The sequence below is a fragment of the Scyliorhinus torazame genome, chromosome 26, assembly GCF_047496885.1.
Source record: "Scyliorhinus torazame isolate Kashiwa2021f chromosome 26, sScyTor2.1, whole genome shotgun sequence".
In the NCBI taxonomy this organism is placed as follows: domain Eukaryota; kingdom Metazoa; phylum Chordata; class Chondrichthyes; order Carcharhiniformes; family Scyliorhinidae; genus Scyliorhinus; species Scyliorhinus torazame.
The window spans coordinates 32,709,044-32,728,756 of record NC_092732.1 but is presented as its reverse complement, the minus strand read 5'-3'; the positions used below and the strand labels follow the sequence as shown (position 1 = coordinate 32,728,756).

Below are 19,713 nucleotides of genomic sequence, written 5' to 3'. Positions count from 1 at the left end.
CAGAGGGTCAGTTCTGAGGGAGTGCCGCACTGTGGGAGGGTCAGTACTGAGGGAGCGCCGCGCTGTGGGAGGGTCAGTACTGAGGGAGTGCCGCACTGTGGGAGGGTCAGTACTGAGGGAGCGCCGCACTGTCGGAGGGTCAGTACTGAGGGAGTGTCGCACTGTCGGTGGGTCAATACTGAGGGAGTGCCGCACTGTCGGAGGGTCTGTACTGAGGGAGTGCCGAACTGTGGGAGGGTCAGTACTAAGGGAGCGCCGCACTGTGGGAGGGTCAGTACTGAGGGAGTGCCGCACTGTGGGAGGGTCAGTACTGAGGGAGCGCCGCACTGTCAGCGGGTCAGTGCTGAGGGAGTGCCGCACTGTGGGAGGGTCAGTGCTGAGGGAGCGCCGCACTGTGGGAGGGTCAGTACTGAGGGAGCGCCGCACTGTGGGAGGGTCAGTACTGAGGGAGCGCCGCACTGTGAGAGGGTCAGTACTGAGGGAGCGCCGCACTGTGGGATGGTCTGTACTGAGGGAGCGCCGCACTGTCGGAGGGTCAGTACTGAGGGAGTGCCGCACTGTCGGAGGGTCAGTACTGAGGGAGCGCCGCACTGTCAGAGGGTCAGTGCTGAGGGAGCGCCGCACTGTGGGAGGGTCAGTACAGAGGGAGCGACGCACTGTGGGAGGGTCAGTACTGAGGGAGTGCCGCACTGTCAGAGGGTCAGTGCTGAGGGAGCGCCGCACTGTGGGAGGGTCAGTACTGAGGGAGCGACGCACTGTCAGAGGGTCAGTACTGAGGGAGCGCCGCACTGTCAGAGGGTCAGTACTGAGGGAGTGCCGCTCTGTCAGAGGGTCAGTGCTGAGGGAGCGCCGCACTGTGGGAGGGGCTCAAATCTCACCAATGCCCTTAATATCCGTCAGGGACATTAAAGACGTTCGAGACTCCAGATAGGGGTCGGGAGTCCCTGATGTTGTTGAAGTGAGGGACAGGCCCGAACTGCGCCCGCTCCTGCCCCTGGTTTCGACGGAGGGCAGGTGGTGGGACAAGGAACGAGAGCGGGAAAGTGTGGGAGCGAAAGGGAGTGAGTGTGTGAGCGAGGGACCGAGGCAGGGTGTGGCTGAGAGCAGTGACGGAGCGCGAGTTGGCGAGGTGTATCTGAGAGAGGCCATGGGTGGGAGAGGCGGTGAGGGAGAAGATAAAGAGAGGACCCGAGTGTGTGAGAGTCAGAGAGATGGAGATGGTGAGTGGGAGAGACTGGGACAGAGAGGGAGAGCTAGGATTTGTTGGGGGTAGAGAGAGAGAGAGTTATTCAGTTCGAGGCTGCGCTGTCACAGAGGCCGTCAAACAGCAGACAACAGGTCACAATAGGGGACTGAACCGCTGCATTGAGGTGCAAATGACTCAGTCGTCACCCTATTGTGGGAATACTGAGGCTGCCAGCCGCGAAGCAGACTGACTCAGACATTCACACATATCCCATTGTGGCGTCGAAGGCGTCTACTCAGCAGCTTAATGTGTGTGTGCGTGATCTGTGTGTGTGTGTGTGTGTGTGCGTGACCTGTGTGTGCGTGTGTGTGTGCGTGATCTGTGCCTGCGTGTGTGTGTGTGCGTGATCTGTGTCTGCGTGTGTGTGTGATCTGTGTGTGTGTGTGTGTGTGTGCGTGACCTGTGTGTGCGTGTGTGTGTGCGTGATCTGTGCCTGCGTGTGTGTGTGTGCGTGATCTGTGTCTGCGTGTGTGTGTGATCTGTGTGTGTGTGTGTGTGTGTGCGTGACCTGTGTGTGCGTGTGTGTGTGCGTGATCTGTGTGTGTGTGTGTGTGTGTGCGTGATCTGTGTCTGCGTGTGTGTGCGTGATCTGTGTCTGCGTGTGTGTGTGTGTGCTCTGTGTGTGCGTGTGTGTGTGTGTGCTCTGTGTCTGCGTGGGTGTGTGCGTGCTCAGTGTCTGCGTGTGTGTGCGTGCTCTGTGTCTGCGTGTGTGTGTGCGTGCTCTGTGTCTGCGTGTGTGTGCGTGATCTGTGTCTGCGTGTGTGTGTGCGGGCTCTGTGTCTGCGTGTGTGTGTGCGTGCTCTGTGTCTGCGTGTGTGTGCGTGATCTGTGTCTGCGTGTGTGTGTGCGTGCTCTGAGTCTGCGTGTGTGTGTGCGTGCTCTGTGTCTGCGTGTGTGTGCGTGCTGTGTCTGCGTGTGTGTGTGCGTGCTCTGTGAGTGTATGTGTGTGTGTGTGCGTGCTCTGTGTCTGCGTGTGTGTGTGCGTGCTCTGTGTCTGCGTTTGTGTGTGCGTGTGTGTGTGCGTGCTCTGTGGCTGCGTGTGTGTGTGCGTGCTCTGTGTCTGCGTGTGTGTGTACGTGCTCTGTGTCTGCGTGTGTGCGGATCTGTGTCTGCGTGTGTGTGTGTCAGGGATCTGTGTGTGCGTGTGTGTGCGTGATCTGTGTCTGCATGTGTGTGTGCGTGATCTGTGTCTGCGTGTGTGTGTGCGGGCTCTGTGTCTGCGTGTGTGTGTGCGTGCTCTGTGTCTGCGTGTGTGTGCGTGATCTGTGTCTGCGTGTGTGTGTGCGTGCTCTGTGTCTGCGTGTGTGTGTGCGTGCTCTGTGTCTGCGTGTGTGTGCGTGCTGTGTCTGCGTGTGTGTGTGCGTGCTCTGTGTGTGTATGTGTGTGTGTGTGCGTGCTCTGTGTCTGCGTGTGTGTGTGCGTGCTCTGTGTCTGCGTTTGTGTGTGCGTGTGTGTGTGCGTGCTCTGTGGCTGCGTGTGTGTGTGCGTGCTCTGTGTCTGCGTGTGTGTGTACGTGCCCTGTGTCTGCGTGTGTGCGCGATCTGTGTCTGCGTGTGTGTGTGTCAGGGATCTGTGTGTGCGTGTGTGTGCGTGATCTGTGTCTGCATGTGTGTGTGCGTGATCTGTGTCTGCGTGTGTGTGTGCGGGCTCTGTGTCTGCGTGTGTGTGTGCGTGCTCTGTGTCTGCGTGTGTGTGCGTGATCTGTGTCTGCGTGTGTGTGTGCATGCTCTGTGTCTGCGTGTGTGTGTGCGTGCTCTGTGTCTGCGTGTGTGTGCGTGCTGTGTCTGCGTGTGTGTGTGCGTGCTCTGTGTGTGTATGTGTGTGTGTGTGCGTGCTCTGTGTCTGCGTGTGTGTGTGCGTGCTCTGTGTCTGCGTTTGTGTGTGCGTGCTCCGTGTGTGCGTGTGTGTGTGCGTGCTCTGTGTCTGCGTGTGTGTGCGTGCTCTGTGTCTGCATGTGTGTGCGTGCTTTGTGACCCTCCGACAGTGCGGCTCTCCCGCAGCACTGACCCTCCGACAGTACGGAGCTCCCACAGGATCAGTGCCGAGGGAGTGCCGCACTGTCAGAGGGTCAGTACTGAGGGAGTGCCGCACTGTGGGAGCGTCAGTACTGAGGGAGCGCCGCACTGTCAGAGGGTCAGTACTGAGGGAGCGCCGCACTGTCAGAGGGTCAGTACTGAGGGAGTGCCGCACTGTCAGAGGGTCAGTACTGAGGGAGTGCCGCACTGTCAGAGGGTCAGTACTGAGGGAGCGCTGCACTGTCAGAGGGTCAGTACTGAGGGAGTGCCGGACTGTGGGAGGGTCAGTACTGAGGGAGCGCTGCACTGTCAGAGGGTCAGTACTGAGGGAGTGCCGGACTGTCAGAGGGTCAGTACTGAGGGTGTGCTGCACTGTCAGAGGGTCAGTACTGAGGGACTGCCGCACTGTCAGAGGGTCAGTACTGAGGGAGTGCTGCACTGTCGGAGGGTCAGTACTGAGGGAGCGCCGCACTATGGGAGGGTCAGTACTGAGGGAGTGCCGCACTATGGGAGGGTCAGTACTGAGGGAGTGCCGCACTGTCGGAGGGTCAGTACTGAGGGAGCTCAGCACTGTGGGGGGGTCAGTACTGAGGGAGCGCCGCACTGTCAGAGGGTCAGTACTGAGGGAGCTCCGCACTGTGGGAGGGTCAGTACTGAGGGAGCGCCGCACTGTCGGAGGGTCAGTACTGAGGGAGCGCCGCACTGTCAGAGGGTCAGTACTGAGGGAGTGCCGCACTGTCAGAGGGTCAGTACTGAGGGAGCGCCGCACTGTCGGAGGGTCAGTACTGAGGGAGCGCCGCACTGTCAGAATGTCAGTACTGAGGGAGTGCCGCACTGTCAGAGGGTCAGTACTGAGGGAGTGCCGCACTGTGGGAGGGTCAGTACTGAGGGAGCGCCGCACTTGCGGAGGGTCAGTACTGAGGGGGCGCCGCACTGGCGGAGGGTCAGTACTGCGGGAGCGCCGCACTGTCGGAGGGTCAGTACTGAGGGAGCTCCGCACTGTGGGAGGGTCAGTACTGAGGGAATGCCGCACTGTCAGAGGGTCAGTACTGAGGGAGTGATGCACGGTCAGAGGGTCAGTACTGAGGGAGTGATGCACGGTCAGAGGGTCAGTACTGAGGGAGCGCCGCACTGTCAGAGGGTCAGTACTGAGGGAGTGATGCACAGTCAGAGGGTCAGTACTGAGGGAGCGCCGCACTGTGGGAGGGTCAGTACTGCGGGAGCGCCGCACTGTCGGAGGGTCAGTACTGAGGGAGCGCCGCACTGTGGGAGGGTCAGTACTGAGGGAGCGCCGCACTGTCAGAGGGTCAGTACTGAGGGAGCGCCGCACTGTCAGAGGGTCAGTACTGAGGGAGCGCCGCACTGTTAGAGGGTCAGTACTGAGGGAATGCCGCACTGTCAGAGGGTCAGTACTGAGGGAGTGATGCACGGTCAGAGGGTCAGTACTGAGGGAGTGATGCACGGTCAGAGGGTCAGTACTGAGGGAGCGCCGCACTGTCAGAGGGTCAGTACTGAGGGAGTGATGCACAGTCAGAGGGTCAGTACTGAGGGAGCGCCGCACTGTGGGAGGGTCAGTACTGCGGGAGCGCCGCACTGTCGGAGGGTCAGTACTGAGGGAGCGCCGCACTGTGGGAGGGTCAGTACTGAGGGAGCGCCGCACTGTCAGAGGGTCAGTACTGAGGGAGCGCCGCACTGTTAGAGGGTCAGTACTGAGGGAGCGCCGCACTGTTAGAGGGTCAGTACTGAGGGAGCGCCGCACTGTGGGAGGGTCAGTACTGAGGGAGCGCCGCACTGTGGGAGAGTCAGTACTGAGGGAGCGCCGCACTGTTAGAGGGTCAGTACTGAGGGAGCGCCGCACTGTTAGAGGGTCAGTACTGAGGGAGCGCCGCACTGTCGGAGGGTCAGTACTGAGGGAGCGCCGCACTGTCAGAGGGTCAGTACTGAGGGAGCGCCGCACTGTTAGAGGGTCAGTACTGAGGGAGCGCCGCACTGTGGGAGGGTCAGTACTGAGGGAGTGCTGCACTGTCGGAGGGTCAGTACTGAGGGAGCACCGCACTGTGGGAGGGTCAGTACTGAGGGAGCGCTGCACTGTGGGAGGGTCAGTACTGAGGGAGCACCGCACTGTCAGAGAGTCAGTACTGAGGGAGCGCCGCACTGTCAGAGGGTCAGTACTGAGGGAGCTCTGCACTGTGGGAGGGTCAGTACTGAGGGAGCACCGCACTGTCAGAGAGTCAGTACTGAGGGAGTGCCGCACTGTCAGAGAGTCAGTACTGAGGGAGCGCCGCACTGTCAGAGGGTCAGTACTGAGGGAGCGCTGCACTGTCAGAGGGTCAGTACTGAGGGAGTGCCGCACTGTCAGAGGGTCAGTACTGAGGGAGCGCCGCACTGTTGGAGGGTCAGTACTGAGGGAGCTCCGCACTGTCGGAGGGTCAGTACTGAGGGAGCGCCGCACTGTTGGAGGGTCAGTACTGAGGGAGCGCCGCACTGTTAGAGGGTCAGTACTGAGGGAGCGCCGCACTGTCGGAGGGTCAGTACTGAGGGAGCGCCGCACTGTGGGAGGGTCAGTACTGAGGGAGCGCCGCACTGTGGGAGGGTCAGCACTGAGGGAGCGCCGCACTGTTGGAGGGTCAGTACTGAGGGAGCTCCGCACTGTCGGAGGGTCAGTACTGAGGGAGCGCCGCACTGTTGGAGGGTCAGTACTGAGGGAGCGCCGCACTGTTAGAGGGTCAGTACTGAGGGAGCGCCGCACTGTCAGAGAGTCAGTACTGAGGGAGCGCCGCACTGTCAGAGGGTCAGTACTGAGGGAGCTCTGCACTGTGGGAGGGTCAGTACTGAGGGAGTGCCGCACTGTCGGAGGGTCAGTACTGAGGGAGCACCGCACTGTTAGAGGGTCAGTACTGAGCGAGCGCGGCACTGTCGAAGGCGCCGTCTCTCTGAGTGAGACATTAATCCAAGGTCTCCGTCTGCCCTCTCGTGTGGGTGTAAAAGATCTCAAGGCCAAAGAGCAGGGAGGAGGCGTGTCCACAGTGTGCTGGGGCTGATATTTGTCCCTCAACTAACATCACTCCACCATAAATGGGACCTCCTCTTGTGCGAGGATGAGCCTGATACAGTTGAAGGTGGTGCGCAGGGTGTATATGGCTCGGGCGAGAATGCGTGGGTTCTTTCAGGGGGGTAGCAGGTGAGTGTGAGAGGTGGGGGCGGGGGCCAGCGAATCGCGCGCACATGTTTTGGGGTTGTGGAAAACCGGGAAGATTCCGGCTCGGGAGTGTTCGCGGTCTTAGCCAGGACAGTGGAGGAGGGAGTGGACCCTTTGGCGGCGATATTTGGGGTCTCGGAGAAGCCGGAGCTCACGGAGAGGGGGAAGGCCGATGTCGTTGGCCTTCGCCTCTCTGATCGCACGGCGGCGGATTTGACTGGAGTGGCGGTCGGCATGGTTGTGTTGGGTGACCTGTCCGACTTCCTGCGGTTACAGAGGACAAAGTATGAGTTAAGGGGCTCTTCGGGGGGGGGTTTGAGAAAAGGCGGGGGATATTCGTGACCGTGTTTGAGGGGCTGTTCGAAGCAGGGGAGGGGTGGGGTTGAAAAAGGGGTAAAATCTGTACAGACTGTACAGCTGATTGTTGGGAAGTACGTTTCCCGGCCTGTTTATTCGCTGTAACCTGTTTTGATACATGTTTGTAATAAAATACATTTTTTTAAACATCACTCCATCCCGACAGGAGATCTGGGTCACATTGCTGTGTGTGGAGAGACCGTCCCAATTTAAAATGTCTGACTGGAGATAAAATGGCCGCCACCTTTACCTGTAGGTCGTGACCTCCATGCTGAGCGCCAATTTCGCCTGCATTAGTTGCCGCTGTTCACCCAGGATGTGGTCCACCTTGGCGGCCAATTCATCCTTTTCCTGCTCCAGCGATCCTATAATTAGCTAAAAGAGTTGAGAGGGTCAGGGTGCGGCCCCGGGTTCAGGTTTTATGGGCGACTCTTCAACACCAGAAGATGTTGACGTTCAGTGAGGGTCCAGTTTATAATTTACATCATGCAGTTCCCCATCCCCGCGTGAGGGAGCAGCGCTCTGTGGGAGGGTCAGTACTGAGGGAGCTCCGCACTGTGGGAGGGTCAGTACTGAGGGAGTGCCGCACTGTGGGAGGGTCAGTACTGAGGGAGCGCCGCACTGTGGGAGGGTCAGTACTGAGGGAGCGCCGCACTGTCAGAGGGTCAGTACTGAGGGAGTGCTGCACTGTCAGAGGGTCAGTACTGAGGGAGCGCCGCACTGTGGGAGGGTCAGTACTGAGGAAGCGCCGCACTGTGGGAGGGTCAGTACTGAGGGAGTGCTGCACTGTGGGAGGGTCAGTACTGAGGGAGCGCTGCACTGTGCGAGGGTCAGTACTGAGGGAGCGCCGCACTGTCGGAGAGTCAGTACTGAGGGAGCGCGGCACTGTCATAGGGTCAGTACTGAGGGAGTGCCGCACTGTCAGAGGGTCAGTACTGAGGGAGCGCCGCACTGTCGGAGAGTCAGTACTGAGGGAGCGCAGCACTGTGGGAGGGTCAGTACTGAGGGAGCGCCGCACTGTCGGAGAGTCAGTACTGAGGGAGCGCCGCACTGTGGGAGGGTCATTACTGAGGGAGACGCCGCACTGTGTGAGGGTCAGTACTGAGGGAGTGCCGTACTGTCGGAGGTTCAATACTGAGGGAGCGCCACACTGTGGGAGGGTCAGTACTGAGGGAGCGCCGCACTGTCAGAGGGTCAGGGCTGAGGGAGCGCCACGCTGTGGGAGGGTCAGTACTGAGGGAGCTCCGCACTGTGGGAGCGTCAGTACTGAGGGAGCGCCGCACTGTGGGAGGGTCAGTACTGAGGGAGTGCCGCACTGTGGGAGGGTCAGTACTGAGGGAGTGCCGCACTGTCGGTGGGTCAGTACTGAGGGAGTGCCGCACTGTCGGAGGGTCAGTATTCAGGGAGCGCCGCACTGTGGGAGGGTCAGTACTGAGGGAGTGACGCACTATGGGAGGGTCAGTACTGAGTGAGTGTCGCACTGTTGGAGAGTCAGTACTGAGGGAGTGCCGCACTGTGGGAGGGTCAGTACTGTGGGAGCGCCGCACTGTCAGAGGGTCAGTGCTGAGGGAACGCCGTACTGTGGGAGGGTTAGTACTGAGGGAGCGCCGCACTGTGGGAGGGTCAGTACTGAGGGAGTGCCGTACTGTGGGAGGGTCAGTACTGAGGGAGTGCCGCACTGTGGGAGGTTCAGTACTGAGGGAGTGCCGCACTGTCGGAGAGTCAGTACTGAGGGAGTGCTGCATTGTGGGAGGGTCAGTACTGAGGGAGTGCTGCATTGTGGGAGGGTCAGTACTGAGGGAGTGCCGTACTGTCGGAGAGTCAGTACTGAGGGAGCGCCGCACTGTCGGAGGGTCAGTATTCAGGGAGCGCCGCACTGTGGGAGGGTTAGTACTGAGGGAGCGCCGCACTGTGGGAGGGTCAGTACTGAGGGAGTGCCGTACTGTGGGAGGGTCAGTACTGAGGGAGTGCCGCACTGTGGGAGGGTCAGTACTGAGGGAGTGCCGCACTGTGGGAGGGTCAGTACTGAGGGAGTGCTGCACTGTGGGAGGGTCAGTACTGAGGGAGCTCCGCACTGTAGGAGGGTCAGTACTGAGGGAGCGCCGCACTGTCGGAGGGTCAGTACTGAGGGAACGCCGCACTGTGGGAGGGTCAGTACTGAGGGAGTGCCGCACTGTAGGAGGGTCAGTACTGAGGGAGCGCCGCACTGTCGGAGTGTCAGTACTGAGGGAGCGCCGCACTGTCAGAGGGTCAGTACACACACACTCACACACACATAGACACACACACACTGACACACACACACACATTCTGACACACACTCACACACACACTGACACACACACACACTGACACACACACTGACACACACACTCACTTGCACAGACACACTGACACACACACTGACAAACACACAGACACACACACATTCTGACACACACACACACACACAGACACACACAGACTGACACACACACACTGACACACACACTGACAAACACACAGACACACACACAGACACACACATTCTGACACACACTGACACACACACACTTGCACAGACACACTCACTCACACACTGACACACACACACTGACACACACACACACTGACACACACACACACTGACACTCACAAACATTCACACTGACACACACACACTTGCACAGACACACTCACACACACACTCACACACACACTGACAAACACACAGACACACACACATTCTGACACACACACACACACACTGACACACACTCACATACACACTCACACACACACACTGACACACATACACACACACACTGACACACACACAGCCACACACACACGCACCGCACTGTCAGAGGGTCAGTACACACACTCACACACACACACATTCTGACACACACACACGCACTGACACACATACGCACTCACACACACACTGACACACATACACACTGACACACACACACAGACACACACACTGACACACACACAGCCACAGACACACACTGACACACACACACACTGGCACACAGACACACTGACATACACACACTGACACAGACACACTGACACACACACACACACTGACACACACACACACACTGACTCACACACAGCCACAGACACACACTGACACACACACACACTGACACACACACACACACACACTGACACACACACTGACACACTCACACGCACATTCACACACACACTGACACACACACACTGACAGATACACTGACACACACACACAGACACACACTCACACACATACACACTGACACACACTGGCACACACACACTGACACACACACACTGACACACACACTCACACACACACATTCTGACACACACACATTCTGACACACATACACACAGACACACACACACTGACACATACACACTTACACACACTCTGGTACACACACACTGACACACACACTAACAGATACACACACACACTCACATACATACTTTCACACACACACTGACACACACTCACTGACACACACACACTGACACACACACACACTGACACACAAACACTGACACACACTGACACTCACCCACACACACACTCACACTGACACACACTCACACACACACTTGCACAGACCCACTCACACACACACTGACACACACACCGACACACACACACTTGCACAGACACACTGACACACACTGACAAACACACAGACACACACACATTCTGACACACACACACACACAGACACACACAGACTGACACACACACACACACACTGACACACACACTGACAAACACACAGACACACACACAGACACACACTGACACACACACACTCTCTCACACGCACGCACATTCACACACACACTGACACACACACACTGACAGATACACACACACACACACTTGCACAGACACACACACACACACTCACACACACACTGACAAACACACAGACACACACACAGACACACACATTCTGACACACACTCACACACACACTCACACACACACACTTGCAGACACACTCACACACACACACTGACAAACACAGACACACACACATTCTGACACACACACACTGACACACACTCACATACACACTCACACACACACACTGACACACATACACACACACACTGACACACACACAGCCACTCACACTGACACACACACAGCCACAGACACACACTGACACACACACACACTGGCACACAGACACACTGACATACACACACTGACACAGACACACTGACACACACACACACACTGACACACACACACTGACTCACACACACTGACTCACACACAGCCACAGACACACACTGACACACACACACACTGACACACACACACACACACTGACACACACACTGACACACACTGACACACTCACACGCACATTCACACACACACTGACACACACACACTGACAGATACACACACACACTGACACACACACACACAGACACACACTCACACACATACACACTGACACACACTGGCACACACACACTGACACACACACACTGACACACACACACATTCTGACACACACACATTCTGACACACACACACACAGACACACACACTCACACACACACTGACACACACACACTTACACACACTCTGGTACACACACACTGACACACACACTAACAGATACACACACACACTCACATACATACTTTCACACACACACTGACACACACTCACTGACACACACACACTGACACACACACACACTGACACACTCACTCACACACACACTTGCACACACACACACACTGACACACAAACACTGACACACACTGACACTCACCCACACACACACTCACACTGACACACACTCACACACACACTTGCACAGACCCACTCACACACACTGACACACACACCGACACACACACACACTCACACACACACTGACAAACACACAGACACACACACAGACACACACATTCTGACACACACTCACACACACACACTTGCACAGACACACTCACACACACACTCACACACACTGACAAACACGCAGACACACACACATTCTGACACACACACACTGACACACACTCACATACACACTCACACACACACACTGACACACACACAGCCACACACACACGCACCGCACTGTCAGAGGGTCAGTACACACACACTCACACACACACACATTCTGACACACACACACGCACTGACACACATACGCACTCACACACACACTGACACACATACACACTGACACTGACACACACACAGACACACACACTGACACACACACTGACACACACACAGCCACAGACACAGCCACAAACACACACTGACACACACACACACTGACACACAGATACACTGACATACACACACTGACACAGACACACTGACACACACACACACTGACACACACACACACACTGACACACACACAGCCACAGACATACACTGACACACACACACACACTGACACACACACACACACTGACACACACTCACTGACACACACACACTGACACACACACACACTGACACACAAACACTGACACACACTGACACTCACCCACACACACACTCACACTGACACACACTCACACACACACTTGCACAGACCCACTCACACACACACTGACACACACACCGACACACACACACTTGCACAGACACACTGACACACACTGACAAACACACAGACACACACACATTCTGACACACACACACACACAGACACACACAGACTGACACACACACACACACTGACACACACACTGACAAACACACAGACACACACACAGACACACACTGACACACACACACTCTCTCACACGCACGCACATTCACACACACACTGACACACACACACTGACAGATACACACACACACACTTGCACAGACACACACACACACACTCACACACACACTGACAAACACACAGACACACACACAGACACACACATTCTGACACACACTCACACACACACTCACACACACACACTTGCAGACACACTCACACACACACACTGACAAACACAGACACACACACATTCTGACACACACACACTGACACACACTCACATACACACTCACACACACACACTGACACACATACACACACACACTGACACACACACAGCCACTCACACTGACACACACTGACACACACACAGCCACAGACACACACTGACACACACACACACTGGCACACAGACACACTGACATACACACACTGACACAGACACACTGACACACACACACACACTGACACACACACACTGACTCACACACACTGACTCACACACAGCCACAGACACACACTGACACACACACACACTGACACACACACTGACACACACACTGACACACACTGACACACTCACACGCACATTCACACACACACTGACACACACACACTGACAGATACACACACACACTGACACACACACACACAGACACACACTCACACACATACACACTGTCACACACTGGCACACACACACTGACACACACACACTGACACACACACACATTCTGACACACACACATTCTGACACACACACACACAGACACACACACTCACACACACACTGACACACACACACTTACACACACTCTGGTACACACACACTGACACACACACTAACAGATACACACACACACTCACATACATACTTTCACACACACACTGACACACACTCACTGACACACACACACTGACACACACACACACTGACACACTCACTCACACACACACTTGCACACACACACACTGACACACAAACACTGACACACACTGACACTCACCCACACACACACTCACACTGACACACACTCACACACACACTTGCACAGACCCACTCACACACACTGACACACACACCGACACACACACACACTCACACACACACTGACAAACACACAGACACACACACAGACACACACATTCTGACACACACTCACACACACACACTTGCACAGACACACTCACACACACACTCACACACACTGACAAACACGCAGACACACACACATTCTGACACACACACACTGACACACACTCACATACACACTCACACACACACACTGACACACATACACACACACACTGACACACACACAGCCACACACACACGCACCGCACTGTCAGAGGGTCAGTACACACACACTCACACACACACACATTCTGACACACACACACGCACTGACACACATACGCACTCACACACACACTGACACACATACACACTGACACTGACACACACACAGACACACACACTGACACACACACTGACACACACACTGACACACACACAGCCACAGACACAGCCACAAACACACACTGACACACACACACACTGACACACAGATACACTGACATACACACACTGACACAGACACACTGACACACACACACACTGACACACACACACACACTGACACACACACAGCCACAGACATACACTGACACACACACACACACTGACACACACACACACACACACTGACACACACACTGACACACACACACTCTCTCACACACACGCACATTCACACACACACTGACACACACACACTGACAGATACACACACACACTGACACACACACACAGACACACACTCACACACATACACACTGGCACACACACACTGACACACACACACTGACACACACACATTCTGACACACACACATTCTGACACACACACACACTGACACACACACAGGCACACACACTCACACACACACTGACACACACACTTACACACACTCTGATACACACACACTGACACACACACACTAACAGACACACACACACACTCACATACATACTTTCACACACACACTGACACACACTCACTGACACACACACACTGACACACTGACACACACTGACACACACACACACTGACACACTCACTCACACACACACTTGCACACACACACACTGACACACAAACACTGACACACACTGACACTCACCCACACACACACTCACACTGACACACACTCACACACACACTTGCACAGACACACTCACACACACACTGACACACACACCGACACATACACACTTGCACAGACACACTGACACACACACTGACAAACACACAGACACACACACATTCTGACACACACACACACACAGACACACACAGACTGACACACACACACTGACACACACACTGACAAACACACAGACACACACATTCTGACACACACTCACACACACACACTTGCACAGACACACTCACTCACACACTGACACACACACACTGACACACACACACTCACAAACACTCACACTGACAAACACACAGACACACACACATTCTGACACACACACACACACACTGACACACACTCACATACACACTCACACACACACACTGACACACATACACACACACACTGACACACACACAGCCACACACACACGCACCGCACTGTCAGAGGGTCAGTACACACACACTCACACACACACACATTCTGACACACACACACGCACTGACACACATACGCACTCACACACACACTGACACACATACACACTCACACTGACACACACACACAGACACACACACTGACACACACACTGACACACACACTGACACACACTTACACACACACTGACACACACACTGACACACACACTGACACACACACAGCCACAGACACAGCCACAGACACACACTGACATACACACACTGACACAGACACACTGACACACACACACACACTGACACACACACACACACACTGACACACACAGCCACAGACACACACTGACACACACACACACTGACACACACACGCTGACACACACTGACACACACAAACTCTCTCACACACACGCACATTCACACACACACTGAGACACACACACACTGACAGATACACACACACACTGACACACACACAAACACACAGACACACACACAGACACACACATTCTGACACACACTCACACACACACACTTGCACAGACACACTCACACACACACTCACACACACTGACAAACACACAGACACACACACATTCTGACACACACACACTGACACACACTCACATACACACTCACACACACACACTGACACACATACACACACACACTGACACACACACAGCCACACACACACGCACCGCACTGTCAGAGGGTCAGTACACACACACTCACACAGACACACATTCTGACACACACACACGCACTGACACACATACGCACTCACACACACTGACACACATACACACTGACACTGACACACACACACAGACACACACACTGACACACACACTGACACACACACACAGCCACAGACACAGCCACAAACACACACTGACACACACACACACTGACACACAGACACACTGACATACACACACTGACACAGACACACTGACACACACACACACTGACACACACACACACACTGACACACACACAGCCACAGACGTACACTGACACACACACACACACTGACACACACACACACACACTGACACACACACTGACACACACACACTCTCTCACACACACGCACATTCACACACACACTGACACACACACACTGACAGATACACACACACACTGACACACACACACAGACACACACTCACACACATACACACTGGCACACACACACTGACACACACACACTGACACACACACTCACACACACACATTCTGACACACACACATTCTGACACACACACACACTTACACACACACAGACACACACACTCACACACACACTGACACACACACTTACACACACTCTGATACACACACACTGACACACACACTCTAACAGACACACACACACACTCACATACATACTTTCACACACACACTGACACACACTCACTGACACACACACACTGACACACTGACACACACTGACACACACACACACACTGACACACTCACTCACACACACACTTGCACACACACACACTGACACACAAACACTGACACTCACCCACACACACACTCACACTGACACACACTCACACACACACTTGCACAGACACACTCACACACACACTGACACACACACCGACACATACACACTTGCACAGACACACTGACACACACACTGACAAACACACAGACACACACACATTCTGACACACACACACACACAGACACACACAGACTGACACACACACACACTGACACACACACTGACAAACACACAGACACACACATTCTGACACACACTCACACACACACACTTGCACAGACACACTCACTCACACACTGACACACACACACTGACACACACACACTCACAAACACTCACACTGACAAACACACAGACACACACACATTCTGACACACACACACACACACTGACACACACTCACATACACACTCACACACACACACTGACACACATACACACACACACTGACACACACACAGCCACACACACACGCACCGCACTGTCAGAGGGTCAGTACACACACACTCACACACACACACATTCTGACACACACACACGCACTGACACACATACGCACTCACACACACACTGACACACATACACACTCACACTGACACACACACACAGACACACACACTGACACACACACTGACACACACTTACACACACACTGACACACACACAGCCACAGACACAGCCACAGACACACACTGACATACACACACTGACACAGACACAGACACACTGACACACACACACTGACACACACACACACACACTGACACACACAGCCACAGACACACACTGGCACACACACACACTGACACACACTGACACACACAAACTCTCTCACACACACGCACATTCACACACACACTGAGACACACACACACTGACACACACACATACACACTGGCACACACTGACACACACACAGACACACACACTCACACACACTGACACACACACACTAACAGATACACACACACACTCACATACATACTTTCACACACACACTGACACACACTCACTGACACACACACACTGACACACACACTGACACACACACACACTGACACACTCACTCACACACACACTTGCACACACACACTGACACACAAACACTGACACACACTGACACTCACCCACACACACACTCACACTGACACACACTCACACACTCACTTGCACAGACACACTGACACACACACCGACACACACACATTCTGACACACACACACACACACACTGACACACACACACACTCTGACACACACACACACTCTGACACACACACACGCACTGACACACATACACACTCACACACACACACTGATGCACACACATACTGACACACACTGACACACACACTGACACAGACACACACACACTTACACACACACTCACATACACCGACACACACACACTCACACATACACATTCTGAACGCACTCACACACACCGACACACACTCACACACTCACACACACTCTCACACACATACACACTCACACACACATTGACACAGACACACTCTGACACACATACACACACTGACACAAACACACACACCCACACAGTCACACACACACTGACACACACACAGACTCTGACACACACACACTAACACAAACACACACACACTGACACACATACACACACTGGCACACACACTCACTCTCTCACGTTTCTGGGCTGAGTGTGTGTGAAGTGGGCTCACCTGTAGGTGCTGCAGCTCCTCCTGCTGCGAGCGGCTCTGTTGGGATGTCTGTGCTTCGAGCAGAGCCTGGCTCCCCCTCAGGCCCTCCATGTCCGCCTGCAGGGCCTGCAGCTGGATGCGGCTCTGCCTCTTGGCCTCCCTCAGCCCCTGCTGCCTGTGGGCCAGCTCGGCCGCACCTCGCTGCACCTCGGCCAGCTCCGCCCGGTACACCCGCAGCGACCCCTGCCACACCTGGCTCGGGCGCTCCGGGAGCCGGCCCACCCCCTGAGGAGGCAGGCCAGGGAGCGGGGCGGCCGGGGGGGGCCTCGCCCGGGCCCCCTCCGCCAGCAGGCTGCCCACCTCCTCCCCGTGCAGCTGCCCCAGGAGTTCCAGCTCGCCCTCCAACGCCAGCAGCTGCTGCTGCAGGCTGCCCCTCTCCCTCCTCTCACCCTCCAGCTCCCTCCGGCTGCCCCCCAGCTGCCTCCCCGCCTCGTCCCTGCGGGACGCCTCGCCAGCGCACCTCCCGCCGGTCAGGCGCAGCTCCTCCCGCAGGCCGTCCCTCTCCAGGGCGGCGCGATCCGCCTCCCTCCACCCCTCCGCCAGGCGCCCCCGCAGCGCCTCCAGCTCCCCCTCCAGCTGTGCCCGCTGCCCGCGGGCCGGCACCCGCTTCAGGGCTTCCACCTGGCTGCGGAGGGAGCCGTTCTCCTGCTCGAGGAGGCTCACCCGCTGGAGGTACGACTCCAGCCGCTCATTCAGCTCCCTCAGCCCGGAGCAGCCTTCCCCCAGAGCACCCTGCCTCATCACAACTTCCATTCACCCCCAAACTTCAATCCCCCCCCCAAACTTCAATCCCCCCCCCCTCTGTCACACTCTGTCCCTCACTCTCTCTCTGACCCACTCTCTATCCCCGTCTTTCTCTTTCTATCACTCTCTCTGTATCACCCTCTCTTTCACTCTCTCTCCCCTCTGTCTATCTGGTCACTATCCCTGCCTCCCTTTCTCTGTGTCTCTCTCTCTGTCTCTGTCTCTCCCTCTCTCTGTCTTACTGTCTCTCTCTCTGTCTCTCTCTGTCTCTCTCTGTCTCGCTCTCTCTCTGTGTTTCAGTCTCTGTCTCTCTCTCTCTCTGTCTCTGTCTCTGTCTCTCTCTCTCTGTTTCAGTCTCTGTCTCTCTCTCTCTGTATCTCTGTCTCTGTCTCTCTCTGTCTCTCTCTCTCTGTCTCTCTCTCTGTCTCTCTCTCTCTCTGTCTCTCTCTGTTTCAGTCTCTGTCTCTCTCTCTGTCT

General features: G+C 55.3%; 1 protein-coding gene across 1 annotated transcript in view; it reads right to left on the bottom strand.

The window, feature by feature from the left end:
* Window positions 1-19,264, bottom strand: part of LOC140402945 (uncharacterized) — a 43,457-nt gene extending 24,193 nt beyond the window's left edge. Inside the window, exons 1-2 of the mRNA XM_072490588.1 lie at window positions 18,454-19,264; window positions 7,068-7,192 (exon numbers count right to left, since the gene is read on the bottom strand). Of these exons, the coding sequence (XP_072346689.1) occupies window positions 7,068-7,192; window positions 18,454-19,245 (917 nt within the window). The 5' untranslated portion in view covers window positions 19,246-19,264. The remainder of the gene's footprint in view (window positions 1-7,067; window positions 7,193-18,453) is intronic.
* Window positions 19,265-19,713: the final 449 nt, after the last annotated feature.